This window comes from Haemaphysalis longicornis, unplaced genomic scaffold, assembly GCF_048455015.1.
Source record: "Haemaphysalis longicornis isolate Haplotype H1 unplaced genomic scaffold, Haemaphysalis longicornis Haplotype H1 scaffold_14, whole genome shotgun sequence".
NCBI classification, from domain to species: Eukaryota; Metazoa; Arthropoda; class Arachnida; order Ixodida; family Ixodidae; genus Haemaphysalis; species Haemaphysalis longicornis.
The window spans coordinates 36,013,676-36,030,372 of record NW_027526245.1 but is presented as its reverse complement, the minus strand read 5'-3'; the positions used below and the strand labels follow the sequence as shown (position 1 = coordinate 36,030,372).

The 16,697-nt window shown below is 47.5% G+C and overlaps 1 protein-coding gene across 1 annotated transcript in view; it reads left to right on the top strand.

Annotated features, from left to right (window-relative positions):
* The window catches only part of LOC144165256 (polyamine-transporting ATPase 13A3-like), a 168,988-nt gene that overhangs the window by 103,928 nt on the left and 48,363 nt on the right, over nt 1–16,697 (top strand). The window contains exon 11 of the mRNA XM_077695384.1: nt 14,185–14,340. Coding sequence (XP_077551510.1) covers nt 14,185–14,340 — 156 coding nt within the window. The remainder of the gene's footprint in view (nt 1–14,184; nt 14,341–16,697) is intronic.

Here is a 16,697-nt window from a genome sequence, read left to right as displayed (position 1 = left end):
GGATTTTCCTTTGTACAGTGTCTTGAACTTTGTGGCATAAATTTGACATCAGACTGAGAGAGACAGCTTTGCTTTAGAGAATTCTTCTATGTTTCACAATGTTCGATATGCACTTTCTAGTCGATTTTATATAGATCGAAGAGCTAAAGAAGATAAGGCATGGCCATGCACGTGCGCCGCTCGAAATTTCGGTCTCCACTGCGTACGTGCAAATAATTTATTAAACGGGCTCATGAACTGAAACCCTTCCCGTTCCAACGAGGTATAACGGGTAAATTAAATACACTGAAAATGGATGCTTGGATTTAAAATAAAAAATGTAAAAAGGTAATTAAACAAGATAATTACGCAGAAAATGACTCACTACAGAATAATGATAAATACAAAAGATCTAAAAGCTAATATCGCGTTATTTGCCGCTGACTTTGTTTCTGCGTGTGTGTGAAATTGTGACAAAATAATTGAGGGGTTAGTATTGTTGAATATTAGCGTTAATTAGTATTGTCATTTCTTGTAATATTTTTAATGTTTTTGTATGTTTTATTAGCTCTGGTTTCCTTCTTACGAGATAATTTCTATGGATATCAAGAAGCTGTTCTCTGTGTTTGTTTGTTATTGGGCAGTCCTGTAAATAGTGGTCAAAACTGTCTGCTGGTAGGTTCCATTTACATATGTTATTATTTGTAATGGCGAACCTATGAAAATAAAACGGAAATCTACCGTGTCCAGTGATAAACTGTGACGTGTAATAGTTGGTGGGAAAGTGCTCCGGAATTTTTTAAATATTCTTTATCCATTGGAATGTCTAGCTTTCATTTCCTTCTTCTTGCCACTCAACATTCCAATGTTTTCTTAGGTTAATATTGAGTTTTTTTGATAAATTGTAGTGAAATAGGCCAGTCGAAAAACTAGATGAATGACCTCACCAATAACTGTAATAATTAATCCCGGTACGGGCTTACCAGAGTCGTGCAGAAAGCAGTTCCAGAGAAGGGCACTCTGGAAGTTTCGAGTTTAGTGAGAACTGGATTGTTGAGTCCGGGCAAATAATCAATTGATTGAGGCAAGGTAATATATTTATTTAAATTATTTATCGCACTAGCCCTGTAATCGTGCCTTGGTAAGCCCGCCTTCATTGGATTGATTGATTGATTGACTGATTCCGTGATCAATTCATTGTTTATGTTCATGGTTAACCATTTTGCCAAGCCCTCGATTAATCCGCATTGTGGGCATGAGCTTCTCGGTTGGTGTGCTGAACATAAAAACAGCAAACGCCCGTTTGACAAATGGGGCGCAAGCTCTAAGCCCGACCATGGTCACGCTATGCTGCTGCCCCCTCCGATTGCGTCTGCGGGTATGTTTCCTGCTCTGTTGGCACTAACGTGCGCAGCTAGACGGCAATGTTTGTCAAGGGCAGAGTGGCCACCCTCTTGGAACGTCCTTATGAGGTCCTCTGAAAGATCCTTACAGGCCACATACGCCGCAACATTTTAGGTGACAGTCTAACAAGGGACCATGTCTTATGTGGCAGTTAAGTAGGATGCCGCAAATGTATGCGTGGATAGATATTTTATGATTGATCATTAAGACTGCACCCTTGCGCTTTCATGCCCTCGTTACCATGTTCACATTTAACAGTGGCTGATAGCACGTGAAATTATGGTTGACGACGTCGACTCATCAAGCCGCGCTGCGGCTACACCATAAGAACGCTTAAGGATAATGCCAGGACCGACATTACTGACGCCGAAAGAGTTCTGTTGCCTTGCCGGTCTACAAAGCCCCCCCAACTGTTTGGTGCACTCCGCCCTAATAATGAATTTCTCACTTAGTAAAAACGCCGAGCTCGCTATTGGTGTCGTATCCAAAATATTTCCAGGGCGCTGCGATCTTCTAACAGTGGTACTACGTAGCCCATAGTCTATATTCTAACCTCTTTATCTTATGCGCCCGAAGCATGCCTACTTGTCTATCACGCTCCAGGTTTCAACGCTGCGCATTTGGTCCCAAATATTCGCGACCACTGCAAGCTGGGCATCAGGCTACAAGTAAAAACAATGCTGGATCTGGTGGCTAAGCGAGAAAATGGTCTATACAGTCGAACCTGGCTATATCGAACGCTGATATAGTGAATTATCGGATATAGCGATATAAATACGACGTTGGGTCACGCTTCATTTCAACGACACCTACTCTTTTTATAACGAAACCGAAACCTCGAGAGGCACCGCATATCTGCTATAACGAAGAAATATTTGGCTCCCGCGAGGCTCGAAACTCGGCAGCTAGCGCAATAAAAGCGAAATTTAATAAGAGTGAGACAAATAACCGAATTTCAGTAGCTTAGGACCCTTTGTAGAAACTTTGTAATCATCATTGCGGCACCGATGCGAATATCATCGTCGCTGCCCGAAATCTCTCGTGAGCAGCTCTCGCTCGAGCTGCTTCATCTTCATCTAGTCGCCATCTTGTAATATAGAACCATCGTCGCATCACCGCGACGTCTCGGCGCTTAGTCTCTCCTCTTACTTTATACCCTTTATTGCGTGGACACTGTGGAAAACTTTATTCCGCTCAAACTGTGAAAAGCCACCAGGCGAAGGCCACATCCTCCTTCAAGTAAATAAGAACGCAGGTTTGTTTTTGTTCCGTTGTAATTTCACATTCTCACGTTTCAGTCTATTAGTTTGAAATGCCACAAGGAGACAAATAAGCTCTTTATAGTCGGATCGAAGCCTAGAATACTGCGTTTTTCATCTAGGATTCTTGCGCGAGCCAGATAGCCTATTTATTAGAGCCGATATACGTTATACCTGCATGGTTATAATGAATATCGGATATAACAAACTAATTTACTGCGCGACACTACTTAGTTGTAACGACGTACGACTGTTACCTTTGCAATCAAAAGAATTTTGCAATGAAAACTGTTTCATGCGTGCGCATGAAAAAGTGCTAAGACAGTGACTTCGGAAATCATCTGCGCATGCTCGCAGCACTCCAGAAAGGAGGCGGTTGGGCTCTGCTTATCTGAAATAAAAAATGCGTATTAGTGACAACGATCCAATGCAAGCTCAAAACTAAAATATTTATCGGGGGGACTGGCCTTATCCCATCCATTATCGACAACCGACGTAACACTAACGTAAGCGTATTTGCGAAAACCTTGTGGCCATTCGCCGTTGCGTCAGAAGAAATGTTTTATTCTTGGCACTCTACGGTTACATTTCTCGTAAAATCCTGTAGGCGTCTGTAACGTAAGAAGATGCGCTTCTTAGGGGTATATGGTGTTACCATCAACCACAACAACAACAAAAATGCAGGCCATAACGCCTTCCTATTTTAATCTAAGACAGCTCGTAAGGCCCGTTCAGCAATGCATTTGTGTGCAGTGGAGAAACCATCTTGAAGGGGTCTCGGTACAATGACCCGCTCTTCGCAATGTTGGCGTTCCGACACTCTTTTGGTGTACTGGAGTGAAACGTCGTTATAAAAAAAAGGCGCTGTTTGTTTTCAAACTGTCTTTACAAGCGTCTTGGAAGATAAGGGAGACAACGTCGAAACAAAACAAAAGGTAATAAAAATTATGCACCCCTCCGCCAAAAGACGACGATGGTCAAGCGCGGAGCTTTCTCTTCATAGATTCTTTGGTTGCCCAAACCCACACACTGCGAATATGTGCTACTGTGGAGGTACGCACAGCGTTTCTAGAATACCCACAGCAACTCTTGCGTGTGCACTCCGTAGGCCTAACGGTTGAGTTCGGTGTGTACGGCGCGAATCGGTACCTGCTGCTGGCGTTCCCTTCGACCATATCTAAATAGAGCAATCGGATAGACGTCGGCTGAATAACGTGAGGGTCCCAGGTTCATTCCGGCTATGGGAAGCGTTTTTTAAAGGCGATATTCTTTCTTGGGCTACTTAAACCCAGAAATTTTGGTTTGTCTGTCTCTCTGTTTGGAAAGGATAAATGTATTATAAAAAATGCTGGTATCAATGATACAACGTAACAACCAGAAAAAATTAAACAAGTGCAGCGCCAGTTGCTACAAAACCAATAGAGCGCGAAGGCTGCGAGTAACAGACACTTACAGAAACACATAAACAGCTTCAAGTTGATTGTAGACAAAAGATTAACATACAAACAATTTAGACTTCCTTACAACCAGCACATTAACATGCGAGGTAAACAACGATACAAAAACATTCACTTCAAGAATGCAGCAATATACAGAACAGGTTTGGTTTTATGTCACAACGGGTACTGTACCGAACTAACACACAATTTTAACACCAAAATCACTTCTTACAACGTAAATCCCCTAAGAACCCAGGTCTGGTAAACTGGCATGAATAATAATCCTTTTGTTTGAAATTTCAATAAACCGGGTAGACCAATGTCGCAGAAACAATTCCTCACCCAAAAGGCCCAACTTTCCTTCCAAAAAGGTCACGAGGTGTTGTCTCAAAAACGAAAGCAAGGGCCACTGCATACGTAGCCTGCGATTCTGTGCTACAGCCCTGCAGCGATTGCGCCATAGTATATAATCCCCAATTACTACGAATAGTTTGCCTAGGGGTGTGCCAGGTCACTGTTCTCTCAGTTGATACCGTGCAAGCCCCAAACTTGGAGTGGCACGGTGTATGATGCGCCAAAACCAACGCGCAACACTGCAGCTTGAGAAAGTGTGAAGCGTGAATTCTGGTTGACCGCAGTTGGGACAAGAAAAGTTCTGTGTTACTCCCCAGCGAAATAATCTGTCTTTTGTGGGAAGAATTCGCCATGCTTTTTGCCACTAGATATTTTTGGTGTCCTCTGGCAGCCTACCTGAAGTGAGCCGTAACCAGGGGTAATCTGGTGGATCCACACGTCTGCCCGATCTCGCAGTACATAATTTTTCACACAGCCTGGCAGGTTTTTCATTAACAAAATCGAGATCAGCATCCAGAGCACGAATTTCCTTAGCTAAAGTAATGACGGCCTTGAACAGACTTGACGAGATAGCTGCACTGAGGTGCAAATTTCCGGCCAGAGGTGGACAAAGAATCCGTTTATAAGGACCGAGCAAGTATAGGATCAAAGGTCTGCCCGGAGCTTCTACGTCACTGAGAAGTGAAGAGACGACTCTAAGGGCCAATAACTGGCTCATGAGGTCGATGCAAGGGAGACTACAACCCCCAGAGCGGCGTGGGAGGCGCAGGGCATCCCTCGCTAAACGCTCCGTGCTTCCATCCCAAAAGAAGGAAAAAATGTCGCGGGACACTTTGTGCGTAACAGGCTGTGACTCGATTCAGCCTCCCGGCAAAAGCAAAGCAGACATTGCGCAATAGTCTTATATACTCACAGCCAAAGGTAAACATCTAAGCCCGGTTTATTCATACTTGTCAGCTCTGTTGAACAAGAACAAGACATTACGCAAATATAAGAGAGAAAATTAGTACACAAGAGATATTTACAGTGTTCCTTTTTTTTATATTTCATGGATGCTTGGTTTTTCGATAGCAAATTATATTCTACATCTACTGCAGAAAGCCGCCGCCTGCTGTTGCCCGCGCCACTTCCACGTGGCATATGAAAAATCACGCGGCAACAGCAACGAAAGATTATGATGATGATGACGTCCTCAAAGATTCTGCACGCACCCACAAGGGGCGATTGGCCCGGGCTACATCGGTTGTTCCACTACCTAGGTTCCACGTTCTGCTTGGAACGCACGTGGAGCACGGCCACGCGGTTCTATAAACCTTAAAGTCGGCCGCCTCCGTTCACGCGCGTCACCGCCGTACTGCAGCGCTGGCATCGAGGAACCTGGCCTATAACAGTGGAACACGGTAAATTCAAATCGCACTGAGCAAACCCTTGGTGTATTTACCTTGGGATGAGCGCGACGGTACAGAAACAGCATGAGAGGTAAACGGGAAAGTAAAAGGGGGCATTTCCTTGGCAAATCTCTACAAAGAATATCGTCTTTTGACGACATTTGCAACGAAAGGAGCAGATACGCGGCCAATTTTTTTTCTTTCACGTCATCATTATCGCCAGAGATAGTTTGTGGTCTTTCCGGCAGGGTGTATTAACGTACAACGGCATCTGTGTGGACACTAAAGCCTTGCTTTAAAAACCATCCTTGGTGCTGTCGCGACTATGGCAAACGCAATAAAAGAGCACATACAAAATCGCTCCAGCAACTGCATTCGTCAGATTTAAACAGCACACATCAAACCATGCCCACCTTGTAACCTGAAGAAAAAAAAATTCATAGAAGCTTACACTCACGCGCAAAACTTGAATGGCGAAACTGTTGTAGGTGATCATTGACGAAAAGAAAGTTGAGTTTTAGAATCGTTGGGCTGTCGTGGTTGACGTCGGCGGCATGGAATTTCAATGAACTTATGTTAAGCAAGGCCGTCGTTTTGTTCGACGCTTTCGTACGCCACTCTGTAAGGGCGATGTATCGTCGCTACCGGATGCTCTGCACGCCAAGCCTCTCGAATCGCGGCCTATTCTCGGCCGAGCAAACTATCTGCGGCCGTGCCACGCGGACTCAATAATCACCTGCGGCAGCTTCTAGATTTAAGAACGCATGCACACAACGACACGAGGACGAATGAAATAACGAGGGGCGTATGCTATGACGTGTCTTTCTCGTTCGGAGTAAGTGTTGTCACGATAGGGCGAATGCTGGAGTTTATTTCTGGCCAATGTTGGCCAATTTCCCTAAGTGGGTATGCTTGGCTTGACGAACGTGCGCTCGAGGCACGTGGCGAATGCTGGAGTTTTCTTTTTTTTGCCAATATTGGTCAATCTCCCTAAATGGGGCTGCTTAGTTTGACTAACGTGCGCTCTAGGCACGCGTGCAAATCTTTAAATGCGGCCAAAATCCTACAGGCTGATTATATAGGGCCATGAGGTAGGCTTTTTAGCCCCGAAAAGCCACCCCGTTTCTTGGCTAATCCCCCACTTGGGTATGTGCCACTCGAAAAGGAACAACAACAACAGCAACAACAAATGCGGACACCATAAGCAAACGATTTGCTCAACAGCTGCGCTGTTAAAAAAGCTGCGGTAAAGACAACTCAAGAAAGAAGGCCAGTATCATATGACAACTAGCCAAAGTGAAGTTTGAGCTTGATTTTGTTTCCCGTTTCTTGTAAACATGAATACCGCAATCCTGTGAATACAATTTTAAAAAACCAGGAGCCCGTTCTGAGCGCTGTAGTTTTCAAGATCGGTTGAAACATTGTATTGCCCACCCACTTTCCGAAAGATGCGGAAGAGCGGGCTGACCAGCTCGCGGCTTGAGGCCGAGGTATACCTGGTGAATCAGGCCCGCGCGGAGGCAGTAGCACACGGCATATAATATGAGAAGATTACACCCGATTTTATTTTCTTTTTTTGTGTCGTCTCCAATGCACAATTTTTCCGTCGCCTTCATTATTTAATAGAAAGTCAAACATGCGTCAGGCTTTCAGGTACGGTCGTTTTTTTTTATGCAAAGTTCATAGCCTGCGTCGATAGTGCCAAGCTTTTCGTCACGGAAGGTCGGGAGCAGTAAAGGCACACTTCTGGAGAGTGGGGTGAAGGGGGTGAGAGAGGCCGAATGAGGTGGAAGAGAGATGGGGTTAACAGCATTTAGATGGTCAACCCAAAGCTGTCACGCAATCTGATGAACGCCGATCGCATTTCTCCGAGAGAGAGAGAAAACATTTTATTGAGCATCTCCTTAGGTCAGAGGATACTCGTGGCCGCAGGCATGAGCCGAGCGGCGACGTCGGTAGCTCGGGTGACCAGGGTGGTTTGCACGCCTGGGTCCGGGCTACGCAGTGCCTCCTCCCACTGCTCCTCGGATGTGATTAGGGGAAAGCTATTTTGAGGGCAGGCCCACATTATGTGAGGTAGATTGGCTGGGGCGCCGCATAGGGGGCAATCAGGTGTGGGGTATATTGACGGGTGAATGTGCGTTAGCCTTGCGGGGTTTGGGAAGGCGTTTGTTTGTAGGAGGCGCCAGATGTGTGCTTGCTCGTTAGTTAGGTTTTTTTCAGCCGGAGGGTAGACCCGGCGGCAGAGGCGGTAATGTTGCGGGATTTCATTGTAAGACACTAGTCTGTCCCTTGCAGATCTGGCTCCGTGGTTTGGATACAGGCTAGCTCCCGCCCGGATGGTGAGGCCTCGGGCCATTTCGTGAGCTGCCTCGTTTCCGTCGAAGCCAGAGTGCGCCGGTGTCCAGACCAGTTCTGCGGGGGACAAGGGGGGATTTCGGTTCAAAATTTTGAGTGCTGCTTTGGAGATTAAGCCGGCAGCGAAATTTTGAATTGCGGTTTTAGAATCAGAGATTATTGTGGTTGGGGTGGGTTGCAGTGAAAGTGCTATGGCTATCGCCGCCTCTTCCGCTGTCTCAGGACTGAGGGTCTTGACAGTTGCGGTATCTAAAGGGGACCCTCCGGCGTTTACTGCGGCGATCGCGTAGGCCTCGTGGTGTCTATACTCAGCTGCATCAACATACACGACGTTGGGCTTGCTTTCAAATTTTGTCTGAAGAGCTCGAGCTCTTTTTTCCCTTCGCTCTACGTGGTGTAGGGGATGCATGTTTCTTGGGATTGGCCTAATGATCAGGTTTGCATGCGTGTCATGCGGTATCGGGAGTGCGCCAGTTTGTTTAGCAGGATGTTTGATACCTAAATTATGCAGGATGTGTACTCCTGTAGGGGTTTTGGATAATCGGCCATATTGATTTAACAAGTGGGCTTCAATAAGTTCTTCGGCTTTATTGTAAACTCCTAGTCCCTCGAGTCTGGCTGTGGAGGTGCACAGGGGCAGGTGCAATGCGGATTTATATATTTTTCTGATTAACTGGTTCACTTTGTTGAGTTCTGCAGTGCTTGGGTTTAGATATGGTAAAGAATAATTTATTCTACTGATGACAAATGCTTGTACCAGCCTGATCCTCTCGTCTTCTTTTAAGCCTTTGCGTCTGTTTGAAATTCGGCGAATCAGACCGATTGTTTGGTTGATATGTCTCTCGATTGTCTGGAGGAATTTAGTGTTTACCCTGTTGTTCTGAATTTGGAGGCCCAGGATTTTTAATGATGAGACCTCTGGAATGCGATTGTCGTTAATGTGTATTTTAATGTCGGGGTGTTGCTGTTTACTTCGTTTAGGGTGGATTAGAAGGAGTTCAGACTTATTTGGTGAACATGATAATCCTGCCTTCTCTGCTTCTTCTATTACCACTTGTGAGGCCTTCTGCAGAGTCTCCTCTATGTATGCGTCACTACCACCTCTCATCCACAGAGTGATATCGTCTGCATATAGACTAAATTTCAGGTCAGGGATCAGGCTTAGCTTTTTGGGAATGTTTAATATTGCCAGGTTAAAGAGGAGCGGGGAGAGCACTGCCCCTTGCGGTGTGCCCTTGTCTGAAAGTAAAATAGTGTTCGAGGTTACACTTCCTATGTTAAGTACTGCAGTTCTGTTTGTAAGAAAGTTCCTGATGTAATTTCTCCGACAGTCATCGCAAATTGGTTCTGCCTAATTTCCTTTTCATTCTTATCAACCCCAAAATCCCCCTGCGACAGGCTATATGGAGGGTTGGAGGTGACCCGGCCAGCTGCTTCATAAGGTTGCCGATCCCCGTATTGCCTGCCGACCTTGCCAGATAGTCTGATCCAACAAAACAACCAATCAACCAACAAACCTGGTCACGTGAGATAAGTAAGAAGAGTTGATGCTTGCACAACGCTCCGCCATTGTAAATAACTTTAGAGTTCACATTTACCGCAGTTATGTTTGTAATGCACACTTTTCTGGAGCTTCTGGAACTTCTCCTCCTGAACACGTGCGGCTTTCAATGCATGCTTAATTTATAACAGAAGAATATAGAAACGTACGGCAGCCGCTGCTTGTTTCAACAACGGGGCTGAGGTCAGCGTACCACTGGATTTTACAACAAGGATCCTATTTACGTACTTTGTCGGCTAAGTGTTCACACGACAATGAATAGAAAAGCGAATGACGTTAATGCGTACGAATTAACCTGAAAATCCCACCAAAATGCTCGTTTCTTATAGTAGTACTTATTTTAATATCAACAGCACCGCCATTTTTACGACCAAATCCCACTCAAAGGTGAGGGAGTAAGACAAGGAGACAGACGGCACCGATTGATAACTAACGCCGCCAATTTCCGTCATAATGGAGCCGATTTTAAATGCAAATGCACTTTATAAGCGACCCCAAACCTTCCACCGCCGGCGGCGGCGGCGTCCGCAGTCCTCCTCTCCCTAGCAACGGCGTGGAGCGGAGAGGAGCGTCGGTAGCAACGGCGCGGTGACGTCACTTCACCACGTGACCGCGCTCGCTCCGCCTCCTCGCCGTGGCTGCGCGGGTGCGCGCCGCTCCCCGCACCGCTCCTCGCGCCGTGACGTCATGGTATGACATCACAGCGCGCCTCCTCTCCCCAGCAGCTGCCGCGCGCCTCTCTCTCCACCGTGACGTCACACTCTCTCCTCTCCCCCTCGCTCGGCTGCAGCTGCCGTGCGCTGCTGCCCCCCTCCCCTTGCGCTCGCCTCCTCTCTCAGCCACCTGGCTCGGCGCGCTCGGCGCGGCGTACCCCCCTATATATGCAGCGATAAACTGCCAGACCTCCGTGGGTCGGCTCGCGCGCGCTCACGGGCGAATGCCAACGGATTTTAACTTTACTCCCCCTCATAGCATCACCCGTGCATTCGCACTTAACCATGTTCACCCTCGGGGAAATGCTTGGGAGTTTTTTTCTTTGCTGATTCGTCGTCGGTTGTGAGTGAGTGAGTGAGTGAGTGAGTGAGTGAGTGAGTGAGTGAGTGAGTGAGTGAGTGAGTTATTGCAATACAAAGTAAAAAAGAAGTGTACTGGGGATATTTCGAACTCCTTTGGGGATTCATCAGCGCACAACCCAGTCCGCAGAAAAGGGAGAGGGAAATGAAAGGGGATAGGGGAGAGCAAATGGGCACAGACAAAGAAGGAGAGAAAAAAAATGGCAGCATCTCCACTCCATGGACGATGGCGAGGATACGGAGTACGGGGACTCGAAATGACGTCCGAGTTTCGCCCGGAGTGACATCCGATTTGCGCGCCGACCGGCATTCGATTTGAGCCGTGAGACCCGCCACGGTGGCTCAGTGGCTAAGGCGTTGCGCTGCTGAGCACAAGGTCGCGGGTTCGATTCCCGGCCGCGGCGGCCACTTTTCTAATGGAGGCGAAAAGCAAAAACGCCCGTGTGTACGAGATTTCGGGGCACGTTAAAGATCCCCGGTTGCTCAAAATTAATCCGGAGCCCTCCACTACGGCGCGCCCCATCGCCTGCGTTGCGTCGGCGTGTTAAACCCTACAATCAATCAATCGATTTGAGCCGTGAGCTGCACCTTGATTATTCCCTAAATAAAACTGCAACTCACGGCTCAAATCGAATTTCGCATGTTTTTCGCTTGATGCTGGTCTGCGCCCGGATGAACGCGGACGGACATTGGGAGGTCCTAAGGTACTTTGCACCGTTGCAGACGAGGGAGTAAGCCGTCTGACTTTCGGGTTCTAACTCACAGTCGTAACCCAGTATCTGGTCGACCAGACACAGGCTCGAATACTGCCGGTGCCTGTGTGATTTTTTGCGATTGTAAATGCTATTCTCACGGACGCGGACGGACATTATGTAGTCCTAAGATACTCCGCACATAACAGATAACGTCTACTCGAGGAAGGCCAGGACAAGCCGGAAGGCTTCCCGGCGGATGGAGTTGGGGCCCGTCGGGAAAACAGGTCCATCAGGGTGTGCTGGGCAGCCCGAAACTCTGGAGGGAGGCCCGAAGCTCTGTTCCCGGGACATCGTGGTGGTGGAAGGAGCAGAGCAACTGCTCCAGGGTCTCGGTCTCTGGGTAGTCATCACATGTGGGCGACAACCGGCGGTCTTGTCGGTGCAAGCGGCCTGCCACATTGCAGCAATCGAGCCGCATATGGAGGAGTTTGTGGCGGGCGTCCGTCGCGAAGGCGTAAACATTTATAGTGCGTAGGATGCTCCGATATGAACATTTTTCAGAGGTGGTCGCGTCAAACAAACACGTCCACGGGCTTTGAAACGTTCACACCTGTTACTGCAAAAGGCGGCTGCTACGGGATATGAAAATGTGAATGACGGGCCACATGTGGGGCTATGTAAGACATGTCCCATATTTAGAACAGTACCCGAATGAGAAGAAAGCTGCGTTTGACACATGGACACGCAAAAACTGTTATATTATCTGCACTAAAACTATCTGTACTGAGAACAGTCCGTAATAACGTACAGAATAGTGTCACGTAAACTAATACGAGGGGAGTGGGGATGAATAGGGCATTGATGAAATCCGTTCTTGAAAGAGTAAGCAGCACTCTTAGTAGTAAAGCTTTGGTCCCCCGTAGCGTGAACACATTTCTTGGCGAGCCTTTGCGTGCTGCCAGGGAATGTCTTGGCGTCATCAATGTTAGGTAGGTTTGAGAGGAAAGTGTCTGTCGAATTAGGTGAATAATTTGGTTGCCTAGTATACATATTACTTTTGTGAAAGCAAAGTCGACGTATCCAGAAATGAGCAGCCTGTGTTCTGGCTCTTATCATGAATACGATTTAGTACACATGACAGAGAGGGGAGGATTACTCGAATTAAATAGTCCTGTTTATTTACACGAAGGTCGTAAACTTGGTTAGGATAGACGAGCTGTGCACATGTTATTATCTTGTAAGTACTTGCCAAATGAGGGTTCTTGCTGAATTATGAGAAGAAAATGTGTTATCAGTGAACGAGCAAAATAAAAAATGGCCGCGTATCTGCTCCTTTCGTTTCAAATAACGATAAAAGACGATATTCGACTGGAACCCCTGCCAGGTAAATGCCTCCCTTCTGTTTCCCGCTCCCCTACCATGCTGTTCTTCTACGGTCGCGCTCCTCCCAAGGTTAACACGCTAAAGTTTTGCTCAAGTCAATTTACATTTACCGCGTTCCACTGCTCCAAGTCTGTTGTCTCGACGCCAGCGCTGCCGTACGGCGGAGACGAGCGTGATTCGAGGAACTCTACTATAACGTTTATAGAACCACGTTGCCCTACTCCACGCGCGTTCCAAGCGGAATGTGGAACCTATTTAGTGGATATTTTCGCTGCTGTTGCCGTTTGCTTCCTTAATTGCCGCCGGGAGCTGTAGGAGCACGAACAACAGCAGGCGACGGTTTTCTGCAGTTGATGTAGTATCTCATTTTCCCTCGCAAAAACCAAGCATCCATGAATTTTAATAATGGAACACTGCAAATATCACTTATGTATCGATTTTCTATATTTGCGTTATGCCTAGTTCTTGTTCAACAATGTGGACAAGTATGAACATTAACAGCGGACTTGCGCATTAAGACTGTTGCGCAGCTTCTGTTCAGACTTGTGCAGCTTCTAGACCAAGAAAGATTATCGTCTTTAAATCTCCTGTGCAATAAAATCTCCAGGCGGTATGGCTAATGCATGGCCGCTCGGGCCGTAGCAAATGCATAGCGCGACACTACGGTGCATCTTCGTCCGTTTGTGAAGCTTCATTGAGGATGCAATGGAAATTTTAGTTTTTTGTAGCGTGAGCTACACTGGCCTAGGTTGGGCAGTTTCGCGTGGCTCCTGGAGAGCCGGGCTGCGCAAGCGCGGCGAGTGGCGGCCCGATACACTTGATGATCATGCGAGGGGTGGACGGATATGGAACCGATTGCCCGTGCGTCGCAGCAACACCGGCGTGCGCCTGAGGAACCAGCTTAGCTCTGGGGCGATTCGTGACGCTGCGCGGAGCCCCTTGATAAATATACATGTGTCACATAATGCGCATACCGTGTGTGTGTTTCATTTAAGCAGCAGAAAGCACGATAATCAAGCTAATCCTAGACAACCAGGAAAGCTAAGAATAACCAGCTGAACCTTAATTCACGCTACGTATATCCTGGCATAGCCGAGCTAAGCCACTGCTAATTTTTTTATATTGTCAATGCCTACTTACGTTTCGAACATGTCGCACCGCGTACGCGGTTCTTGTCTTGTTTACTCCGTAGCTCCCGAGGAGAGCCACAGCATTTTTTGAAGGGGTGATGCTAACAATCGCGGTGAGGCTTGGTGGGGGCCAGTGTCGATCTGGAAGGCACTTGTCGCAGGCGAGAGCGTGCCCGTGGTGAAGACTCCGCTGCTGCCTCACGCCGAGGAGTTCTCGGCCGAGCACCACCGGCGGCACGTGCTGTTCAGTGGGACCCAGGTGCTCCAGACGCGCTACTACGGCACCAGCCGCGTCACAGCTGTCGTCGTGCGTACCGGTGAGCGCTCACGTCACTTCGTTGCGCCGGAAACGCGCATCGATTGCGTCGTTCAGCGCTTAGACTTCGGTTGCTCGGTCTGGGCGACAGGGACCAGAGGACGGAACCGTTTGATGCGGCATAACGTTCCTCTATTCAGGGATTTAAACTACTGAACATTCGGGAGACTACGACTGCCTGGTTTAATAAAATAAAATGATGGGAGTGGCAACATTTCTAGTTCAGAAAGATGCCTTATTGGCTGGCAGTATTTGCAGTTTATTTGCGTGATGTTAAGCACTCAGGCTTCAAAATGCTGTAGAAAGAATTTTCTCATACTTTTCTGACTGAGGTGCTTCCATAGATCCTCTTTAAAGGTACGTAAATGCTCACAATAAAAGAACTACGCAATGTCCACAGTCCTACACGCCAAGCTCCACCCTACGTCCACAACGAAGGAGCTACGCGGGAAGGGCTGTTAGTAAGTAGTACGTTTTACATCGCCACCGCCTCGATGGCCGTCTAGTGCACGGTCTCGTGTCGTGCTCCGAAGCACGTTGCGCACAACCCACCTACAGACAAACCTGGATAAAACGAGCCTGTATGTAACCAATTACTGGATTTAACGAAGTTTTTCAATTCCCCATTGCCACCCTCATTAAAGCCCACGTGTTAGCGACGTGTATGTAACGAAGACATTGCGATGGTTAACCTTGATGTAACGAATTCGCTACGTTGGTGCGTTACTGTTTTTTTTCCATTTTTCTAAAGAATGGGTTAGTGAAATGCGCTAATTTAGCGAATTTCGCCAGCACCGCAAACTACTGTGCTTTTCCACGTGTGAGTGCGGTGTCGATTAGGTGCTATGCCTGCTTGTCGGCGTGTAGTTGCCCGTCGCCGCTGCTACCTGTAGTGTCGGTCCTGCTGCCAGAAAACGAAAAGTTTTGTCTTGGCAAGACAAACACGAAATTTTAAATGCCGTTCCTGCCAGCGAGAAAGAACAATGTCGCCGCCCGGTAAAGTGTCCCAGCTAGCAACCGCTCAACAATTTTCAGTGCGGAAAAAAGCTTAAGTTCGCAAAAAGGCGCCCTTTCAGCATAAGTTTGTTCCTTGAAACGTGTTAACACACCGAAAAGTGTCAAAAGGCAAAAGAGATGCTTGAGTTACGTCGTATATGGTAAGTGACCTTGCCTAGTGCCGTGTAGTTATCAAGCTCGTGATAAGCAGCAGGCGATAATCAAGCAGTTTTAGGGGCGAAGGTTCTCTTGGTCGGGCCCTGTCCCGGCCGTACACGGCAGATTGTACACGGTACATTGATGATGATTGTGGCAGGATCCCCCTAGGGATTGGTGAACCAAAGATTGGCCGAAGAGGTCATAACGTTCAACGCGTTCGTTGCTACCCAACAAGGAGGAGAGGAAGCAGAAGAGGTTGTCGTTCGTCGCCTGCGAGCTGAAGACACGTACCGGGGGTACGCGACACAAGACGCTCTGCAGAAGGCGACGGCCAAGGTGGCTAAAATGCCACACACCGAATTCGCACACTTACCCATGGAGATTCTCATCGTCCCAAACAAGCCCTACATAATCACCACAAGCATCGACGTCGTCGACGGGCTTGTCAACGGAACGGTGGAAATCTTGACGTGTCTAGCCTTCATATGATGTGTGGGCGAATGTTTCACGGTTTTACCGATAAGCATTTTAGCGTCGCCCCTGTCATCATCATTCACTTCGTGGAGATGACGGGATTTTTTTGCTGTGAAATAAATCCTTGAATGGATAGTTCACCATCACTGATGTCTAGCACTCTGGTTTCATTTCTGCTTCATTCACGTAAGCTTTAACTCGAAACCTAAATGTAACGAAAACGTGGACGTAACAAAAATTTCAAATTTTTGTCAACTTCGTTATATCCTGGTTTTACTTATATACCTCTGTGGGTCAGCTTAGAGTAGGTACATACCGCGGCGAAAGGCGCTGTGAGCTTCTCCGTCTTGTGCATGAGGTGGCCGCCAGCGTGCCGAAGTCTGCTCCGCGGTTTCAGCAGATTTCATAGGCATTAATTTTTTTTATCTTGCGCTCTTGAAGCAAATATTAAACGTGCATTGGGAACACTGCGCAGAAATGTCAGCTTGAAACCAACAATTGCACCCACCGCGGTGTCTTAGTGGCTGAGGTGCTGTGCTGCTGAGCCCAACGACGCTCGTTCGATTCCCGGCCGCGGCGGCCGCTTTTTTTGATGGAGGCGAAAAGCAAAAACATCCGTGTGCACGAGATTTCGACGCATATTAAGGATCTCTAAGTGGTCCAAAACGACCCGCAGCCCTCCACTGCGCCACTCCTTACAGCCAAGGTGTAGCCCATTTGGCGTGTTAA